Source organism: Mustelus asterias, chromosome 26 (genome assembly GCF_964213995.1).
Source record: "Mustelus asterias chromosome 26, sMusAst1.hap1.1, whole genome shotgun sequence".
Taxonomy (NCBI): domain Eukaryota; kingdom Metazoa; phylum Chordata; class Chondrichthyes; order Carcharhiniformes; family Triakidae; genus Mustelus; species Mustelus asterias.
This window is the reverse complement of record NC_135826.1, coordinates 6,122,309-6,141,423: the sequence shown is the minus strand read 5'-3', so window position 1 is coordinate 6,141,423 and position 19,115 is coordinate 6,122,309. Positions and strand designations below refer to the sequence as shown.

At 47.1% G+C, this 19,115-nt stretch overlaps 1 protein-coding gene across 2 annotated transcripts in view; it reads right to left on the bottom strand.

Moving 5' to 3' along the window:
* Nucleotides 1–15,241, bottom strand: part of malt2 (MALT paracaspase 2) — a 52,200-nt gene extending 36,959 nt beyond the window's left edge. The window contains exons 1-5 of one of the 2 annotated variants that reach the window (XM_078198108.1): nucleotides 15,100–15,241; nucleotides 14,005–14,207; nucleotides 8,800–8,966; nucleotides 4,480–4,637; nucleotides 2,327–2,471 (exon numbers count right to left, since the gene is read on the bottom strand). In XM_078198108.1, coding sequence (XP_078054234.1) covers nucleotides 2,327–2,471; nucleotides 4,480–4,637; nucleotides 8,800–8,966; nucleotides 14,005–14,144 — 610 coding nt within the window. In that variant the 5' untranslated portion in view covers nucleotides 14,145–14,207; nucleotides 15,100–15,241. The remainder of the gene's footprint in view (nucleotides 1–2,326; nucleotides 2,472–4,479; nucleotides 4,638–8,799; nucleotides 8,967–14,004; nucleotides 14,208–15,099) is intronic. The other variant, XM_078198109.1, reaches the window with a different exon arrangement.
* Nucleotides 15,242–19,115: the final 3,874 nt, after the last annotated feature.

Here is a 19,115-nt window from a genome sequence, read left to right as displayed (position 1 = left end):
CTTCTTAAAGTGACAGTGACGCTTTACTCTAACTGAGATCAACTAGCACAGCAACTGGGCACCAAGCCTAGGAACCTCCATGTACCGCATCAGATACAACATTGCCCAACCATAAGGGGAGTTTTCTCTCTCTGTTTATACATCACTGGGGGTAGATTTCCACAATGTTTGTGCTTAGATTCCACTGCAATCTGGAGAGAAATAGACAAAGTGTTAAGGTTCTTGGAAATGTTAAATGTGGGCGGGTTGCATCAAAAGCTACTCACGTTCCTGTTTTCCATGATCTTTTACATCGGTTTAAGATTCAAATTTGAATGAATCAGGCCCTGTGCATGAAACTGGCCAGGCTTGACTAAAATTACAAGCCTATACCCAACAGCATTTTCCAAATGGTCGGCGCGGGGCCACAGTGGTTAGCACTGCTGCCCCACAGCGCCAAGGACACGGGTTCAATTCCCAGCTTAGGTCACTGTCTGCGCGGAGTTTGCACGTTCTCCCCATGTCTGTGTGGGTTTCCTCCGGGTGCTCCGGTTTCCTCCCACAGTCCGAAAGACGTGCTGGTTAGGGTGCATTGGCCGTGCTAAACTCTCCCTCAGTGTACCCGAACAGGTGCCGGAGTGTGGCGACTAATAGAGGTTCACAATGTTAATCAAAGCCTACTTCTTAGAATCTTAGAAATCTTAGAAACCCTACAGCACAGAAAGAGGCCATTCGGCCCATCGAGTCTGCACCGACCACAATCCCACCCAGGCCCTACCCCCATGTCCCTACATATTTACCCACTAATCCCTCTAACCTACGCATCCCAGGACACTAAGGGCAATTTTAGCATGGCCAATCAACCTAACCTGCACATCTTTGGACTGTGGGAGGAAACCGGAGCATCCGGAGGAAACCCACGCAGACACGAGGAGAATGTGCAAACTCCACACAGACAGTGACCCAAGCCAGGAATCGAACCCAGGTCCCTGGAGCTGTGAAGCAGCAGTGCTAACCATTGTGCTACCGTGCCGTCCCGACTTGTGACACTAATAAATAAACTAAACTGAACCTGTGACCTCTACCACTGAGAGGGACAAGGGAAGCAGAGACATGGCAACACCTCCGCCTGCAGGTTCCCCTCCAGACCATACACCATCCTGACTTGGAAATATATCACCATTCCTTCACTGTCGCCGAGTCAAAATCCTGGGACACTTTCCCTAACAGCATTTAGGGTGTACCTACACCACATGGACTGCAATGATTGAAAAAGGGGCCTCACCACCATCTTCTCGAGGGCAATTAAGGATGGGCAATAAAAATGCTGGCCTGGCCAGCGAAGCCCACATCCTGTGAAAGAATTAAAAAGCACCAACCGTACTAATTTGGGAAGGTTCTTAAAATTGTGTTTAATTTCTCAGGCACACAGATACTGGGAGGCACATTTTGAAAGGATTTCCTGTGAAAAGATAGTTACTTTACTATGAAACTGACCAATGCACACCAATGAAATTAATGCAAGTTTCAGTTTAGTGTGTCTAAATTCATTTTTAGTGACTTTACATCGATTACTCACAGGTGGAAAGTTAGCCCTGATGAAAATGTTTGATTTTAAAACATTTTAAAATTGTGATAAATTGCCCATATTAATAAAATCCCACCAAGTTTCCACAGTTAAACACATGAAGCCGTAGGCTAATGAAAAACTTGCCCTGGTTGATGGAAGATTTCTTTTTATTCAATCCTGGGATGTGGGCGTCGCTGGCTGGGCCAGCATTTATTGTCCATTCCGGAGGACATTTAAGAGTCAACCACATTGCTGTGGATCTGGAGTCACGTGTAGGCCAGACCAGGTAAGGATGGCAGATTTCCTTCCCTGAAGGACATTAGTGAACCAGATGGGTTTTTTACGACAATTTCCAAAGGTAGAAAAGTCAGGTACTAGGGGACATAGGTTTAAGGTGCATGGGGAAAAGCTTAGAGATGTGTGAGGCAAGTTTTTTTTACACAGAGGGTGGTGAATGTCTGGAACGCGCTGCCCGGGGAGGTGGTGAGAACAGGTACGATAGCGGCATTTAAGGGGCAACTAGACGGATATATGAATATGATGGGAATGGAAGGATACGGACTCCGTTTTAGTTTAGGCAGGCATCATGACTGGCACAGGCTTGGAGGGCCGAAGGGCCTGTTCCTGTGCTGTACCTTTCTTTGTTTTTTGTTCTAATTGACAACAGCTTCATGGTCATCATCAGAATTTTAATTCCAGATTTTTTAAAATTGAATTCAAATACAAACATAATTTCCTGTTCCCAGAGATGCGACCATGAAAGGACTTTTAACTTACTTGTTGTTGGACTGCTGGCAACTCGGAGTTGAACCCATTTGGAATAGGTATAGTGGGTTTCGCAGTGAACCCGACAGACATACCAGTCACCATCATCGAGGCCAACACACTTAAAGAGAAGCTCCGAGGAGTTACCACCCTTCACCTAGGCAAAAGAAAGTTCGTCCTGACATTGAGATGGGTGACAACGCCCTTTAACAGGCAATTAAAATGGCAGCTGAGTACATGAAGAAAATACATGAGAAACAATGATTTGCTGATTAATCCTATCTTCCTCGTAACCTACATACAATCTATCCCATCACTGACTCATTTAAACACCCTCACCGGGCCCCTCACACCATTCATGTACAATATCCTTTATCCTACCTACAGTCCACACGCATTTATTTAGCACCTTGAATGTAATAAAATGTCCCAGCATGCTTCACAGGTGCATTCTAACACGAGATGCGACACCAAGCTACATGAGGAGATATGAGAACAGAAGACCAAAAGCTGGATTGAATGGGTAGGTTTCAAGGAATGTCTTCAATACGAGAGTGAGGTAGAAAGGTGGAGAGGTGAAATAGGAGGCCTTGGTGATGTCTCAAGTGGAAGCTCAGGGTCAAGTTTGGCAAGAATCTGCTCCAATCTCAGGCCGGGGAGAGGGGTGGAGTCAGTGGAAAGTAAATTGAGTTTGTGGCAAGAACCAGAGACAATGGGTGCGATTCTCCCAGCTCGCTGTGCTGCTTTTGTAGTGCAGCGGGCCGGAGGACTCGAGCGGAGGCCATTACACGGGCTCCCCGCTGGGCACCGCGAGCCTCCGGCAGCCGGATTTCCGGCGCCACACCAGAAATCGGCGCGGAGCTGCATAATTTATTCAAATGATAATTTTAATTTATTTTGCATATTATTAGTGAGTCCGGGACTGAAACCTCTGGGCCCGATAGCGTTTCCCCCCCTCCGCCGGAGTGGTTCACTCTAGTGGGGTTTACTATAGCTCCCCACTTGCAGGGAGCTGACGGCCCGATCCTGCTGGAGCGAAGTGGGGGGGGGGAGCCATTAGGGCCCCCTAGCGGGTTGGGGGTAATAGGGTGTGCCCCCCCGGGAATTACCACCTTGGCAGTGCCCAACGAGCAAAGTGGCAATGCCCAAGGGTGCACCTTGGGACTGCTCATTAGACATCAGGCAAAGTCAAGGGGGCGGGCCTAATGGGGGTGGGGCCTAAAGGGGGAGAGGCTTCTGTGGGGGGTGATTAGTGGAGGCGGGGGGTCCCGCTGCTATTCTGCATATGGGATCGTGAGCAGAGAGATGGAGGCCAGAGATTGGGGCTGGGCATCGGGATGGGGGCTGGCCTGGCAGGGGGTTGGGACTACCAATGGGGGGAGGGGGGAGGGGGGGGCGGTCAGGGCTGTCTTTGGGAGGGGGTGGGGGATTGTGAGATTGGGGCAGCCGGGGGTGGGGGTGAGGTCGAGGCTGGGCCATACATGTTCGCGGGGCCAGCGATCAGGCCGTAGGGAGGTCGCACGGCTGGCCAGCGATCGGGAAGCTGGCAGACAGGGGCCACTGCGCATGCGCCGATCTCAGCACTGACAGATTGGCACATGCGCAGTGACCCACTCAGCGCTTGGCTGCCGGCCTCTCCAGCGGGAATAGGCCCCGACCTCTGATTTCTCACGTGATTCACGCCAGTGCACTCTGCGATGCACAGAGTGTGGGAGATTCATTTTGAAGCTTCCATTGAAAAACCAGCGGGATTTACTCCAGTTTTACGCGAATTCGACCCTTCGAATCTTCTCCCCAAATGGCTTCTGTCTTCCCAATATTTAACTGGAGGAAATTTCTATATGTGGTCAGGCAGCAGCCATAAAGGAGAGATTCAAACATGAATAATGTTGACATGATCTTTATCTCAGCTACATCACATCGGGCAAATGCCTTTCTAGGAACAAGGCCAAATGTCTCACAATAACACTCATCAGGGATACCCAAAAGTAGCCCTTTGCAAGTCCAGAATTTTGGTTGCCCACCTGTCCCATTAGAATGAGACGTACCTCTTATTATTTATTAAAGGGATTAGGTGTCTCTCACGTATTTCAGACAACATCAAAGACTTATTTTGCATAAACATCCTGTGAATGTAAGAGGATGGCTGAAGTCACCACTCTTACCTCATACTTTCGTCGAAACCACTGATAGCTGAGACCTGGGGGACCGATGGCTTGACAGCAGAGAGAGACCCTATCTCCAACCGTCGCACCTTGATCTTTGGGCTGCACAATGATCTGAATAGTCGGTGGGGTTGAGGGCAAGGCAGACATCAGCAACCCTAATGATGCAAGAAGGGAGATAACAAGAAGCTGATCTCACTGGAATCATATATGACCGACTTCAATGAGATCCCCCTTAAACACCGTGGGCAAAATCTTCAGCCCGCCCTTTGCCATCAGCGAGGTGGGGCTCAGTTCGACTTCCAGATTTTGAGCCTTGCCCTTGCGGGGGCATGAACCTTCTTTGCATGTATTCGCATACCCACCCCGCCCCCCCCAACCTATCTTGACCCCCCCCCCCCCCCCCCCCCCCCCCCCCCCCACCATATAGAACCTGTCGTGGGGGCTCAAAGGTAAGTATTGCCCTCAGGAACGAGGGACAGTGGTCAGAGTGAATGTTCGTTCCAATCGAGGGGTGGGGAGGGAACCCCTGAGGCCGCAATGGTGGGGCGGGGGGGGTGGTTTATTTTGTTCTGATCGCCGGCGCCATCTTTGAAGGGCACTGCGATCTCTGAGCAGCCCAGTGTTGCCGGCAGGTTTAACCACCCCCCCCCCCCCCCCCCCCACCTACAACAGCGTGAATCATGCCCCTTGATCATGTTTGGCACAGTGTGGTAGAATCTGGAGAGAAACAACACGGCCATTTTTTGGTAAAGATTTTGCCCTTTCTTTCCATCAAACCTCGTGCCTTTAGTACAATCTAACTGTATTCTGAATAACCCCAACATTCTGCCCCTGGTCACCGTGTTGACAGATTATTTCCAAAACGGAAATATTCAAAATTTTATCAAAACACTTTGACTAACGATCTGTATCAGATATTTTCCATTCTTGAAATGCAGGCATCACGGCAAATCTCCATTTCATCCTCATTGCTATTTGCAGAGAGGATGGTGGTGGGCTGCCTTCTAGAACCACTTCCGATAAAACTGTCTTGACACACAGGCCGGTTAAGTGTCAATCTTTGTTGTTGGCCTGGAGTTACATAAAGGCCAGACCAAGAAAGTTTTGGCAAGTGCCTTCCCTAGAGGACGTTAGTGAACTAAGGGCCCGATTTTACCATTGCGGGCGCGAAAACTTGGTAAAGTCGGGCATGAGGCAATTAGCGCGATCCGGGCCCACGTCCGCGCAGATGCCCACTGTGACCAAGGCCTGAAAATGGCCACGATCTGAAATGTGGCCCCAGGAATACGGGTGGGGCTGCACGGTGATTTATATGCATTGCATGCATTTAAATTGAATTAATGCTGCCCGCCCAACTTTACCAGCATTTCCCCCTTTACCATCACGTTCGCCCGTCCAGATTCAGCACAAAACAGACATGCTCGGCAAAAATCTGTTTCGGGCACTCCTGCTTCTGAGGAGGGAAGTGCAGAGCTTCTGACGGCTCTCTGACTCAGATCTGTGGTGGTGGGGGGGGGGGGGGGGGGGAGGGAAGTGGGCCAGATCATTCTCTAGTGAGGGGGGGAGGGAGGAGGGAGGCCAGATCATTCCCTGGTTGGGGTGCGGGGGGGGGGGGGGGGGGGGGCAAAATGGTTTTCTGGTGGGGGGGGCAGGGGGGAACTGCTGCCACTCTGAGGACAATCGATGGTGGGGAAGGGGGGGCTGCTGCCACTCTGCGGGCAATCGGTGGGGGGGCCGCTGCCACTCTGCGGGCAATCGGTGGGGGAATGGGGGAACCACTGCCACTCTGCGGGTGATTGGTGGGGGGGGGAAAGGGGGGCAGGGGGTCACGATCGGTCTGGATAGCGGAGTGGGGTGGGTGGATAAGGGGGACAGTTATGTTGTGGGGGTGGGGCGATGTCTGTGGGGGCCATCGCTCCCGCTTTTCGCTCCCAGGCCGCTTTATCCACTTTTTGCAGCCCGGGGCCGATGTGACAGGGGCGCGTTTATCAAATTTTTTTTTCACTGCGCATGCGCAGTTCAAAGCTCCAATTGGAGCTGCAGCGTTTCGGGCGCGATAAGCCCCGCCCACAGCGCAATTCAGACTCGCGATTTTTTTTAGGCTAAGTGCGTATGGGGGCGCCTGAGAACAGTTTTCCAAGTCAGATCTGAAATGCGCCCAGATTCAGCACTTGGAATCAAAATGGTAAAATGGGGCCCTAATTGTAACAATCCAACAATTTCAAACCCATCTTTACAAATATTAAACTTTTCTTTCCGCATTTTAAAAAATCTGATTCCAATTCCCAAACTGCCATTGTAAGAGTTGAACTCTTCCTTGTCTAGATTGTTAACTCAGTCCCCTATATTATTAAGTCCAGTAACATAACAGCTAGGCAAGCATAGTAACGATGCTGGAGATATGAAATAAAAATAGACAGTGCTGGATGAACTCAGCAGGTCTGTCAGCCTCTGTGAAGAGAGAAACAGAGTTAACGTATCGAGTCCAATATGACTCTTTGGCAGCTATGCTATCCTATCTGAGCTATCAAAAGAAAGGTGAAGACAAAGGTTCAGAGGATGTTCAGCAGCTCAAATGTGGGAGCGGGGCAGAGTAGCTGAGGCCAAAATTCTAGTCATTTAAGAAACAGGATAGTTCCTGTCTATCCTGTAAGGAAGACAGGATATCAGGTGGGATCAAGTGGGGTTAAAAACTTTCATTTGAATTGATCTCACACTGTGCTCCGACTACACTTCCCTGACTTACTTCATTTAATTTTGATTTGGTTTATTATTGTCACATGTATTAACATACAGTGAAAAGTATTGTTTCTTGCGCGCTATACAGACAAAACATACCGTTCATAGAGAAGGAAACGAGAGAGTGCGGAATGTAAGCATAGAACAAGAGTAAAAGATAGAATTAGAAGGGATGTTGGGCACAGTTTGCAGCCTCACTCCGGCGCCATCTTCAGCAGTTGTACAATGTATGTCCAAGAGAAAAATGTTAATTCTTATTTTCCATGGAAAAACTTACAAACTTTCTAGGAACTTTCTTGATGCTGTTTCAATTCCTCTGACTATCCTTAATTTGTATTTTTTTTATCTGTCGTATGTGTGGCATTGGGGGTGTACAAGTTCCCACCGTTTGTACACTCTGCAGTAATAACATTCTGCCTGACAGAGTAACAAGTCTGTCCAATGCTGATTGATTTGGTTCCAAATTTCCATTGCTAGTTGTGTCATCATGGGGGCACCTCAACCCCAAGGAGAAGCTGTTTGTAATATTGATCTCCTGTGGAGACACTCTCATGGTAAATATTAAGTAAGGATAGGATTGTATTCATTTGCTGATAAGGTGTCCCTTTGAGTCTCACTTTGGAACAGGAACAGGCCCTTCAGTGCCTTGAGCTATTCAATGGAACCTTAGCTGAGTTGTATCTCGACTCCATTCACTTGCCTTCACTCCATATCCTTTCATTTAGGGAAGCAAATGGAATCTCTGGTGTCAGGCAGAGCTTAATTGCTGTTTAGTCAAGCATGTGCTTGTTAATTTCAGATTGCAAGTGAAAAGCACCCAGTATTTCAAGACTACTTTGTAAATGTGTCAAAGGAGGTAATTTTAACCTCTAAAAGTGGGTGAGATGTATAACATTAAAAATAACCCAAACCCAACCCATCTCAAACTATTTTAATGGAGGCAGAACCCAGAGCGGGCAGCCAACCAACTCTTTACACATTCGTCGGAATCTCGCTGCCATTTACGTCGGCCGGACCTTATGGTCCTGCTGACAAGTGCGTCCCCGCTACAGGTTTCCCAGCGGCGAGGGGTGCGTTCAACGAGAATCCCCGTTAACAACGGTGGGACTATCAGTAAAACATGGCGTGGGAGTGGAGGAAAATCTCGCCCAATGTAAAGACGCTGTCTGCCTCAGATTTTATCTCTCTTCCAGCTTTAAGTCCAACTGGCTGCAGGAAACAAAGCAATTAATGAGGTCAATTGTGTGAAATAGGTAAATGCTTTTCCAGCGCAGCTTGTGGGCCAAGAGTCTCTGGCCTCTCTAACATGATACTTTTTTTAAGCTTATCAGTCAAATAACTTGTCGTGTTATTCAATATAAGTCAGAAGATTCATTGCTCTATAAGAGCAGGCTTGTAAATTCAATGTATTATGTCTGCGAGGAGGCTTTCCCTTTTAAGGTGCAAAGGGCCATTGTTTGACATTCTTGAAATGAATAAGATAAAAATAAACTGCAGCATCCTGACTACTGCTGTACCCTAATCACCCAGACTCTCTCCAAATTCTTCACCCTGTGTCGTCTCCATTATCTTACTCACCCACTGACATCAGGCACTTCATTGCCTCTGTGTGTCCCATCTTCTGTAGACTGCTGATTAGATGGTTCACCGAGCAGCCGCGATCTGCCATTAACTGGATAAAATATCGGCCTGGGCTTCCATCTGGCTCCAGAACTTTCAGCGAGCAAGTCTCCAACTCCTTCTCACTGTCAACAGATTTTCACACAATTTATAGGTCAGATGGTCCGTTTCTGTACTGTAACATTCTATGATCTAAATACAACCAGGGAACCTTTAGGATAGGAAAAGGCTTTTGCGCCCAACAAAACAACTCCTTTTTCTATCCACTTTCCCACCATGTTCCTCAGCCCCACATATCCACCATAATTCCTCAACGTCCTCTCTTTAGCTCCTATTCTATCTCTAGTTAGAATGTCCACTTCCTGATAAATCCTGTTATCTTTTGGATGAAAAGCCTCCCATACTTTTAACTAGCACATTTTTTTAGTCTGTGTCCTGGGATTTGATTATTTCAATATACCATATTAGGCATCTATAGCTAAAGGAATAGAATATAAAAGTAAGGAAGTGTTGTTGCAACAATACAAGGCATTGGTGAGGCCGCACCTGGAGTATTGTGCACAGTTTTGGTCGCCTTATTTAAGGAAGGATGTAGTGGCATTAGATGCAGTTCAGAAGAGGTTCATTGGATTGATTCCAGAGATGAGGGGTTTGTCGTATGAAGAGAGATTGAACAGTTTAGGCTGATACTCTCTGGAATTTAGAAGAATGAGGGAAGATCAAATTGAGGTATATAAGATGATAAAAGATATGGATAAGGTAGACGTGGAAGGATGCTTCCTCTTGTGGGACATTCTAGGATGAGAGGTCACAGTCTTAGGATAAGGGGTAGCAAATTTAAAACAGAGTTGAGGAGAAACTACTTCTCCCAAAGGGTTGTGAATCTGTGTGGTGGATGCTGGGACAGTGAGTAAATTTAAAGAGGAGTTAGACAGATTTTTAATTGGTAATGGGTTGAAGGGTTATGGGGAGAAGACAAAAAAATGTGGATGAGGAGCATATCACTCATGATCGAATGGCGGAGTGGACTCAACGGGCCAAATGGCCTAATTCTGCTCCTATATCTTATAAACCTATGAACCAATTATCTACTTCGTTGAGGGTGGGTGACACTGGTGGAGATGGGCAGAACATTCAGCTGCATCAACATATATTCCACAGCCATTTTCCTTCACACAACACTGCTGTTTTTGTGCTGTGGGATGTTAATAAGTTTATTGTTGTTGTGGAGGCAGCCAGGCATGACCATCTCCAACAAGAGACGATCTAATCATCGTCCCTTGACATGGTATTATCATCACTGAATCCCCTACAATTAACATCCTGGGAATTACCATTGACCAGAAACCGAACTGGACCAGCCATATAAATACTGTGGCTACCAGAGCAGGTAAGAGGCTAGGAATCCTGCAGCGAGTAACTCATCTCCTGACCCTCCAAAGCCTACCCGCTATCTACAAGGCACAAGTCAGGAGTGTAATGGAGTACTCGCCAATTGCCTGGATGAGTGCAACTCCCAACAGCACTCAAGAAGCTTGACACCATCCAGGACAAAGCAGCCCACAATTGCTACCCCTCCCACAAACATTCAATCCCTCCACCACCGACAAACAGTGGCAGCCATGTATACCAACAAGATGCACTTCAGGAACTCACCAAGATTCCTTAGGCAGAACCTTCCAATCCCACAACCGCTACCATCTAGAAGAACAAGAGCAGCAGACACATGGGAGCACCACCACCTGGACATTCCCCTCCAAGTCACTCACCATCCTGACTTGAAAACATATCGCCATTTCTTCAATGTCGCTGGGTCAAAATCCTGGAATTCCCACCATAACCGCACTGTGGGTGGGCCTACAACTCAGGGACTATAGCAGTTTAAGAAGGCAACTCACCACCACCTTCTGAAGGGTAAGTAGGGATGGGCAATAAATGTTGATCTAGAAAGCCATGTTGTGAATTGACCGTATGTGAGGAGCTCCCAGAGCTGAAGATACTGGTGATATGGTCAGAGCCCAACACTGCACTTGCTGATCACAAACAGGATAGGCAGGATTTCAAGCACATCAGGCTTTTCCCACTGAGATCTTTCAGTCTAACTCATCATAGAATCATAGAAGCCCTACAGTGCAGAAAGAGGCCATTTGGCCCATCGGGTCTGCACCGACCACAATCCCACCCCGGCCCTACCCCCTTATCCCTACATATTTACCCACTAATCCCTCTAACCTACGCATCTCAGGACACTAAGGGGCAATTTTAGCCTGGCCAATGAACCGAACCTGCACATCTTTGGACTGTGGGAGGAAACCAGAGCACCCGGAGGAAACCCACGCAGACACGAGGAGAATGTGCAAACTATACACAGACAGTGACCCAAGCCGGGAATCGAACCCAGGTCCCTGGAGCTGTGAAGCAGCAGTGCTAACCACTGTGCTACCATGCCGCCCATTTGTACAGCATCTATTATCAGACCCCAACATGTTCATCCGATAAAATATTCAGACAAACAGTCAATGACTTGCACAAACACTGCACACATCTTGTAAACAGGCACAAACAGCAATAAGATGTATATGAATCATACCATGGATACAGAACTGGCTCGGTCATAGAAGACAGAGCGTAACAATGGAAGGGGTGCTTTTCTGAATGGAGGGCTGTGACTAGTAGAGCTCCTCAGGGATCAGTGCTGGGACCTTTGTTGTTTGTAATATATATAAATGATTTGAAGGAAAATGTAACTGATTTAATTAGTAAGTTTGCAGACGACATAAAGGTTGGTGGATTTGGGAATAGCGATGAGGACCGTCAGAGGATACAACAGGATAGATCAGTTGGAGACTTGGGCGGAGAGATGGCAGGTGGAGTTTAATCTGGAAAAATGTGAGGTAATGCATTTTGGAAGGTCTAATACGGATGGGAAATATACAGGAAATGGCAGAACCCTTAAGAGTATTGATAGGCAGAGGGATCTGGGTGTACAGGTACACAGGCTACTGAAAGTGGCAACGCAGGTGGAGAAAGTAGTCAAGAAGGCATATGGCATGCTTGCCTTCATTGGCCGGGGCATTGAGTTTAAAAATTGGCAGGTCATGTTGCAGCTTTATGGAACCTTAGTTAGGCCGCACTTGGAATATAGTATTCAATTCTGGTCGCCACACTACCAGAAGGATGTGGAAGCTTTGGAGAGGGTACAGAAAAAAATCGACCAGGATGTTGTTTGGTATGGATGCCATTAGCTATGAGGAGAGGTTGGCGAAACTTGGTTTGTTTTCACTGGAACTATGAAGGTTGAGGAGCGACTTGATAGAAGTCTGCAAGATTATGAGGGGCATGGACAGAGTGGATAGTCAGAAGTTTTTCCCAGGGTGGAAGAGTCAATTACTAGGGGGCACAGGTTTAAGGTGCGAGGGGCAAGGTTTAAAGGAGATGTACAAGGCAGATTTTTTACACAGAGAGTAGCGGGTGCCTGGAACTCGTTGCCGGGGGCGGTAGTGGAAGCAGATACAATAGTAACTTTTAAGGGGCATCTGGACAAATGCATGAACAGGATGGGAATAGAGGGATATGGTCCCCGGAAGGGTAGGGGGTTTTAGTTCAGTTGGGCAGCATGGTCAGTGCTTGGAGGGCCGAAGGGCCTGTTGCTGTGCTGTAATTGTTCTTTGTTCTTTGCGTTAAGTAGTGTTAGTTGAAAAGGGTTGGCACATTGGGAAAACTTCAGTGACTCTTGAACAGAAGCTGTAGCCTTCATTTAACATCATATCTGAAGGATGGTATGTACCATTGAAAATACTCCCTCTGTACCACACTGAACTATCAACATAAGATATGACCAGGAGTAGGATTTGCAGCATTCTGAGACACAGTCAGAACGAAGCTGACACAGGGCAGAGAATCTTTTTGTTTACTGCCTGAATCTGTCAGACACTTTCCGTAACCACCAAGATTAGTTGAGCCTTGGGAGTGACTCCAAGAATAACACATACCTGGAAGTGAATTCTGCAGAAAGTGAGAGATATCCAAAAGTGAACTACATGAAAAAATAAAAATATTCAAGAGAGTTACCTGGAGAGTGGATCACACAGTTTGTAATGGATACCTGGAGGTGTGTTACACAGGGTGCAACAGGTGGCTGGAATGAGTTACACTAAGAGTAGGGGATAATTTAACAAGGACCTACGATTTTATGGGAAAGTAAATTGCGCAGCCATTCTTAAGGACGGCACGGTGGCACTGTGGTCAACGCTGCTGCCTCACAGTGCCAGGGACCCGGGTTCAATTCTGGCCTTGGGTCACTGTCTGTGTGGAGTTTGCACATTCTCCCCGTGTCCGGGCTCCTCCAGTTTCCTCCTACAGTCCAAAGATGTGCAGGTTAGGTGGATTGGCCATGCTACATTGACTCTTAGTGTCAGGGGGACTATCAGGGTAAATATGTGGGTTTACTGGGATAGGGCCTGTGTGAGATTGTTGTCGGTGCAGGCCAGATGGGCTGAATGGCCTTCTTCTGCGCTGTAGTGATTCTGTGAAAAGTGGCACCCTGTATGACTCCAATCTCAATCTGTACTGAGTTTCCTGGTCTTCGGATCAGGCTGGTGACAATGATGACAATTGGCCCGAAATATCTCTGGGCTAAATTAACCATGGTTTCTATTCCTGACCACTCTCCCGAGAACTTTGCTGGGAATTTCCTTTATGTTGGACAGACACAAAGATGGACTCGGTTGTGATGATTCCACGATGGTAAAACAACCTGTTAATTCATGGTCTGGTTCACACATGAAGAATGGCCACTTTAGATTATTTACAGAATTGTAAATTAAAAATGGTATCCCTTTTCCACTGAAAGACTCAGGCCTCCAGGAGCAAATGTTTGTTTGTAAAATTATACTGAAGTTGGGGATTTCATAGAAATCATAGAAACCCTACAGTACAGAAAGAGGCCATTCGGCCCATCGAGTCTGCACCGACCACAATCCCACCCAGGCCCTACCCCCATATCCCTACATATTTTACCCGCTAATCCCTCTAACCTACGCATCCCAGGACACTAAGGGGCAATTTTAGCCTGGCCAATCAACCTAACCCGCACATCTTTGGACTTGGATTTGCGTCACCATTTCTAACAGTCCTGTGGTTGGATAGTAAATGTGTACTCACCTGCACTTAAACCGTCTGTCTGTGCCAATAACTTCAGCCAGTTTCCTCCATCCCTTCTTGGTGCAGTTATCCAGAAACATGCTGAGCCTCCCCAGTGTTGCTTCCCCAAGGCTATTTAAAGGCCAACTCCCGTGCTCCATGATTCCTCCTTCAACGTTTCAAGAGAATGCTGGAAGAGCATTGCAGATGGGCAATTGCGAAAGCTGCGTCACATAGCAAGCGTTGAGGAAGAGAGACTTAAGAAACTTAGACCACAAGACCATAAGACATAGGAGCAGAATTAGGCCACTCGGCCCATCGAGTCTGCTCCGCCGTTCAATCAAAGCTGATAGTTTTCTCATCCCCATTCTCCTGACTTTTCCCCATAACTCCTAATCCCCTTATTAATCAAGAACCTAGAAATTTCAGGCTCATTCTGAGCAGGAATAATTTGTCGTATAACTGGGATCCAAATCAAACTACAAAAGAGGAAAAAACAGACAGGGAAAGATTACTTCCATTGATTGGTGAACCGACCACTATTGGTGGAATGAAGGAGGAAGTTATAGTACTTAATTTTTCTGCACATATTGGAATTAGAATCTTGCTTTTTAACAACTGGCTCTTCGGGCAAAGGCTAGGATCACTTACAAGGTGATGGAATTCCTATTTGCAAAGGAATAATATAAAAGGATGTATATAAGGGGAATGGGAGATATATAAAATTCAGCTGAAGAGTCAGCGCCAGCACAGATCTGTCAGGAAGATCTGTAATTGACTGGTTTTGTGGCTCTGACCGACTCTTCAAGTAATAACTTACAACCACTGCACAACAAAGCATACCGATAAACCATTGAAAACAAGGAAATTTCAGTCCTAAGCAATGAGAATTGTACATTGATAATTAAACAGCACTCCATTCTAATTTTAATAGGCACTATCTGAAAATAACCAACTGAAACATTTTAGATAATGTCAGAAAGACTTCAAATTTCAAAATCAAAATATGAAATGAGGCAATTACGCATCAGATCTCCATCGAAAACCTGTGTGCTTCTTTTTCCAGATCTCCTAAACTTTAACTTTTCTAACGTTAAAGGGATTTGAAAAACTTGCCTTTGATTAACTGCTCTGGAAGCTGTCGGAACAGAGGGTGTCCATGTGGGACAATGGCTGGTTCAGCTTCACATTGGTTACGAATCATTCATAACCTCCCAGCTTGTCACAGCAGTAACAGAAGTGGTTTCCTGCTGGTCTCTTCGACACAAAAAAGGGGAAGCGTTTATAGGCACATAAGCAAACACACACACACAAACCTGCGGATGTGAAACTCAGATACACATATAAAAACACTCACTTCTGCTTTTCCATTCAACGTTCCCCAACTTCACATTCTGCCCAACATTCTGCTCCCAATAAAGCAGAACATGTTAGATTTGCAAACTCTCTCCCGGCAGAATCAGAAGTTTTGAAATCACAAACCACTGGATGGCTAATTGGATAAATTTCTTTATATTCATGCATGGGACATGGGCATCGCTGGCTGGCCGGCATTTATTGCCCATCCCTAGTTGCCCGAGGGCAATTGAGAGTCAACCACATATACACAGCCTGGTGAGATTAATCCTGAGGGGGGTAAAAAAGACTTGTGTTTATGGAGTGCCTCTCACCACCTCAGATATCATCGAGCATTAACAGCCAATATAGTGACTATAGTAACGATGGAAATCTAGATGTAGATCTAAACGTAGATGCATGGTGTTACAGTGGTTATCACTGCTGCCTCATAGTGCCTGGGACCCGGGTTCGATTCCTGGCTTGGGTCACTGTCTGCGGAGCGCTCTGGAGGAGGATGACCTGAGTGGGCCTGGAGGTCTGGAGTGTATCTGCTTCAATGCGAGGAGCGTAACGGGTAAAACAGACGAACTTAGGGCCTTAATGCTTATGCGGAATTTGGATGTGGTTGCAGTGACGGAAACTTGGTTAAAAGAAGGACAGGACTGGCAGCTGAATATTCCGGGGTATAAGTGTTTTAGGTGAGACAGAGGAGGGGCTAAAAAAGGTGGGAGAGTAGCGATATTAGTTAAGGAGCATATTACCGCGGTGCAGAGGGTAGACAACTTAGAGGGGTCATGTACTGAGTCACTGTGGGTGGAACTCAGAAACAGGAAGGGTGCAGTCACTATGCTGGGGGTGTACTACAGACCACCCAACAGCCCACGGGAAGTGGAGGAAAGGATATGTCAGGAGATTCTGGATAGGTGCAGAAAAAATAGGGTTGTTGTAGTGGGGGACTTTAATTTCCCTGGCACAGACTGGAAAGTGCTTAGAGCTGGGGGTCCGGACGGGGAGGAATTTGTAAAATGCGTACTGGAAGGTTCTTTGGAACAGTATGTAGATAGCCCGACTAGAGAGGGGGCGATACTGGACCTAGTTCTGGGAAATGAGCCCGGTCAGGTTGTCAAAGTTTTGGTTGGGGAACATGTGGCAAATAGTGACCACAACTCTGTTAACTTTAGGATAGTAATGGACAAGGATGAGTGCTGTCCTACGGGCAGGGTGCTAAATTGGGGGAAGGCTAACTATAGCCGGATTAGGCAGGAATTGGTGGATGTTGACTGGGAGAGGATGTTCGAGGGTAAGTCCGCGTCTGGCATGTGGGAGTCTTTTAAGGAACTATTGATAAGGCTGCAGGATAGGCATGTGCCTGTAAAAAGGAAAGATAGGAAAGGTAGGATTCGAGAGCCGTGGATAACCAGGGAAATTGAGGATCTGATTAAAATGAAAAGGGAGGCGCACGTTAAGTCCAGGCAACTGAAAACAGATGGAGCTCTGGAGGAATACAGAGAGAGTAGGAAAGAACTCAAACGGGGAGTTAGAAGGGCAAAAAGAGGTCACGAGATGTTCTTGGCAGGCAGGATTAAGGAGAATCCTAAGGCATTCTATTCATATGTTAGGAACAAAAGAGTTGTCAGGGAGAAAATCGGACCTCTCAGGGACAAAGGAGGGGAATTATGCTGAGAACCCAAGGGAATAGGGGAGATCCTAAATGAATACTTTGCATCGGTATTCACGAAGGAGAGGGGCGTGTTAACCGGGAGTGTCTCGGAGGGAGGTGTTGACCCGTTAGAGAAAATCTCCATTACAAGAGAGGAAGTGTTAGGTTTTTTAGGGAACATTAAAACTGACAAAGCCCCAGGGCCTGATGGCATCTATCCTCGACTGCTCAGGGAGACGAGAGATGAAATTGCTGGGCCTCTGACGGAAATCTTTGTCGCTTCTTTGGACACGGGTGAGGTCCCTGAGGATTGGAGGATAGCGAATGTGGTCCCGTTGTTTAAGAAGGGTAGCAGGGATAACCCAGGAAATTATAGGCCGGTGAGTTTGACGTCCATGGTAGGGAAGTTGTTGGAGAGGATTCTTAGAGACAGGATGTATGTGCATTTAGAACGGAACAATCTCATTAGTGACAGACAGCATGGTTTTGTAAGAGGGAGGTCGTGCCTTACAAATTTGGTGGAGTTTTTTGAGGAAGTGACAAAAACGGTTGATGAAGGAAGGGCCGTGGATGTTGTCTATATGGATTTCAGTAAGGCATTTGACAAAGTCCCACATGGCAGGTTGGTTAAGAAGGTTAAGGCTCATGGGATACAAGGAGAAGTGGCTAGATGGGTGGAGAACTGGCTTGGCCATAGGAGACAGAGGGTAGTGGTCGAAGGGTCTTTTTCCGGCTGGAGGTCTGTGACCAGTGGTGTTCCGCAGGGCTCTGTACTGGGGCCTCTGCTATTTGTGATATATATAAATGATTTGGAAGAAGGTGTAACTGGTGTAATCAGCAAGTTTGCGGATGACACGAAGATGGCTGGACTTGCGGATAGCGAAAAGCATTGTCGGGCAATACAGCAGGATATAGATAGGCTGGAAAATTGGGCGGAGAGGTAGCAGATGGAGTTTAATCCGGATAAATGCGAAGTGATGCATTTTGGAAGAAATAATGTAGGGAGGAGTTATGCAATAAATGGCAGAGTCATCAGGAGTATAGAAACACAGAGGGACCTAGGTGTGCAAGTCCACAAATCCTTGAAGGTGGCAACACAGGTGGAGAAGGTGGTGAAGAAGGCATATGGTATGCTTGCCTTTATAGGATGGGGTAGAGAGTATAAAAGCTGGAGTCTGATGATGCAGCTGTATAGAACGCTGGTTAGGCCACATTTGGAGTACTGCGTCCAGTTCTGGTCGCCGCACTACCAGAAGGATGTGGAGGCGTTAGAGAGAGTGCAGAGAAGGTTTACCAGGATGTTGCCTGGTATGGAGGGTCTTAGCTATGAGGAGAGATTGGGTAAACTAGGGTTGTTCTCCTTGGAAAGACGGAGAATGAGGGGAGATCTAATAGAGGTGTACAAGATTATGAAGGGTATAGATAGGGTGAACAGTGGGAAGCTTTTTCCCAGGTCGGAGGTGACGATCACGAGGGGTCACGGGCTCAAGGTGAGAGGGGCGAAGTATAACTCAGATATCAGAGGGACGTTTTTTACACAGAGGGTGGTGGGGGCCTGGAATGCGCTGCCAAGTAGGGTGGTGGAGGTAGGCACGCTGACATCGTTTAAGACTTACCTGGATAGTCACATGAGCAGCCTGGGAATGGAGGGATACAAACGATTGGTCTAGTTGGACCAAGGAGCGGCACAGACTTGGAGGACCGAAGGGCCTGTTTCCTGTGCTGTACTGTTCTTTGTCCTTTGTTCTTTGTGTGGAGTTTGCACATTCTCCTCATGTCTACATGGGTTTCCTCCCGCAGTCCAAAGATGTGCGAGTTAGGTGGATTGGCTATGCTAAATTGCACCTTAGTGTCAGGGGGACTAGCTAGGGTATATGCATGGGAGTATGGGGATAGGGCCTGGGTGGGATTGTGGTCGGTGCAGACTCGATGGACCAAATGGCCTCCTTCTGCACTGTAGGGATTCTATGATTAGATCTCAGATTTAATCCGTCTTCCATGTTGAGGTAGCTGATCTCAAGGGGGGGGGGACATGGTGACAGTGGGGTGAATAGGAGAGGCATTACAGTCCATCTAGCTCAACATCCTATCAAGCAGGATTGGGGGAACTGCGGCTGAATTTGATCCCTTGTCA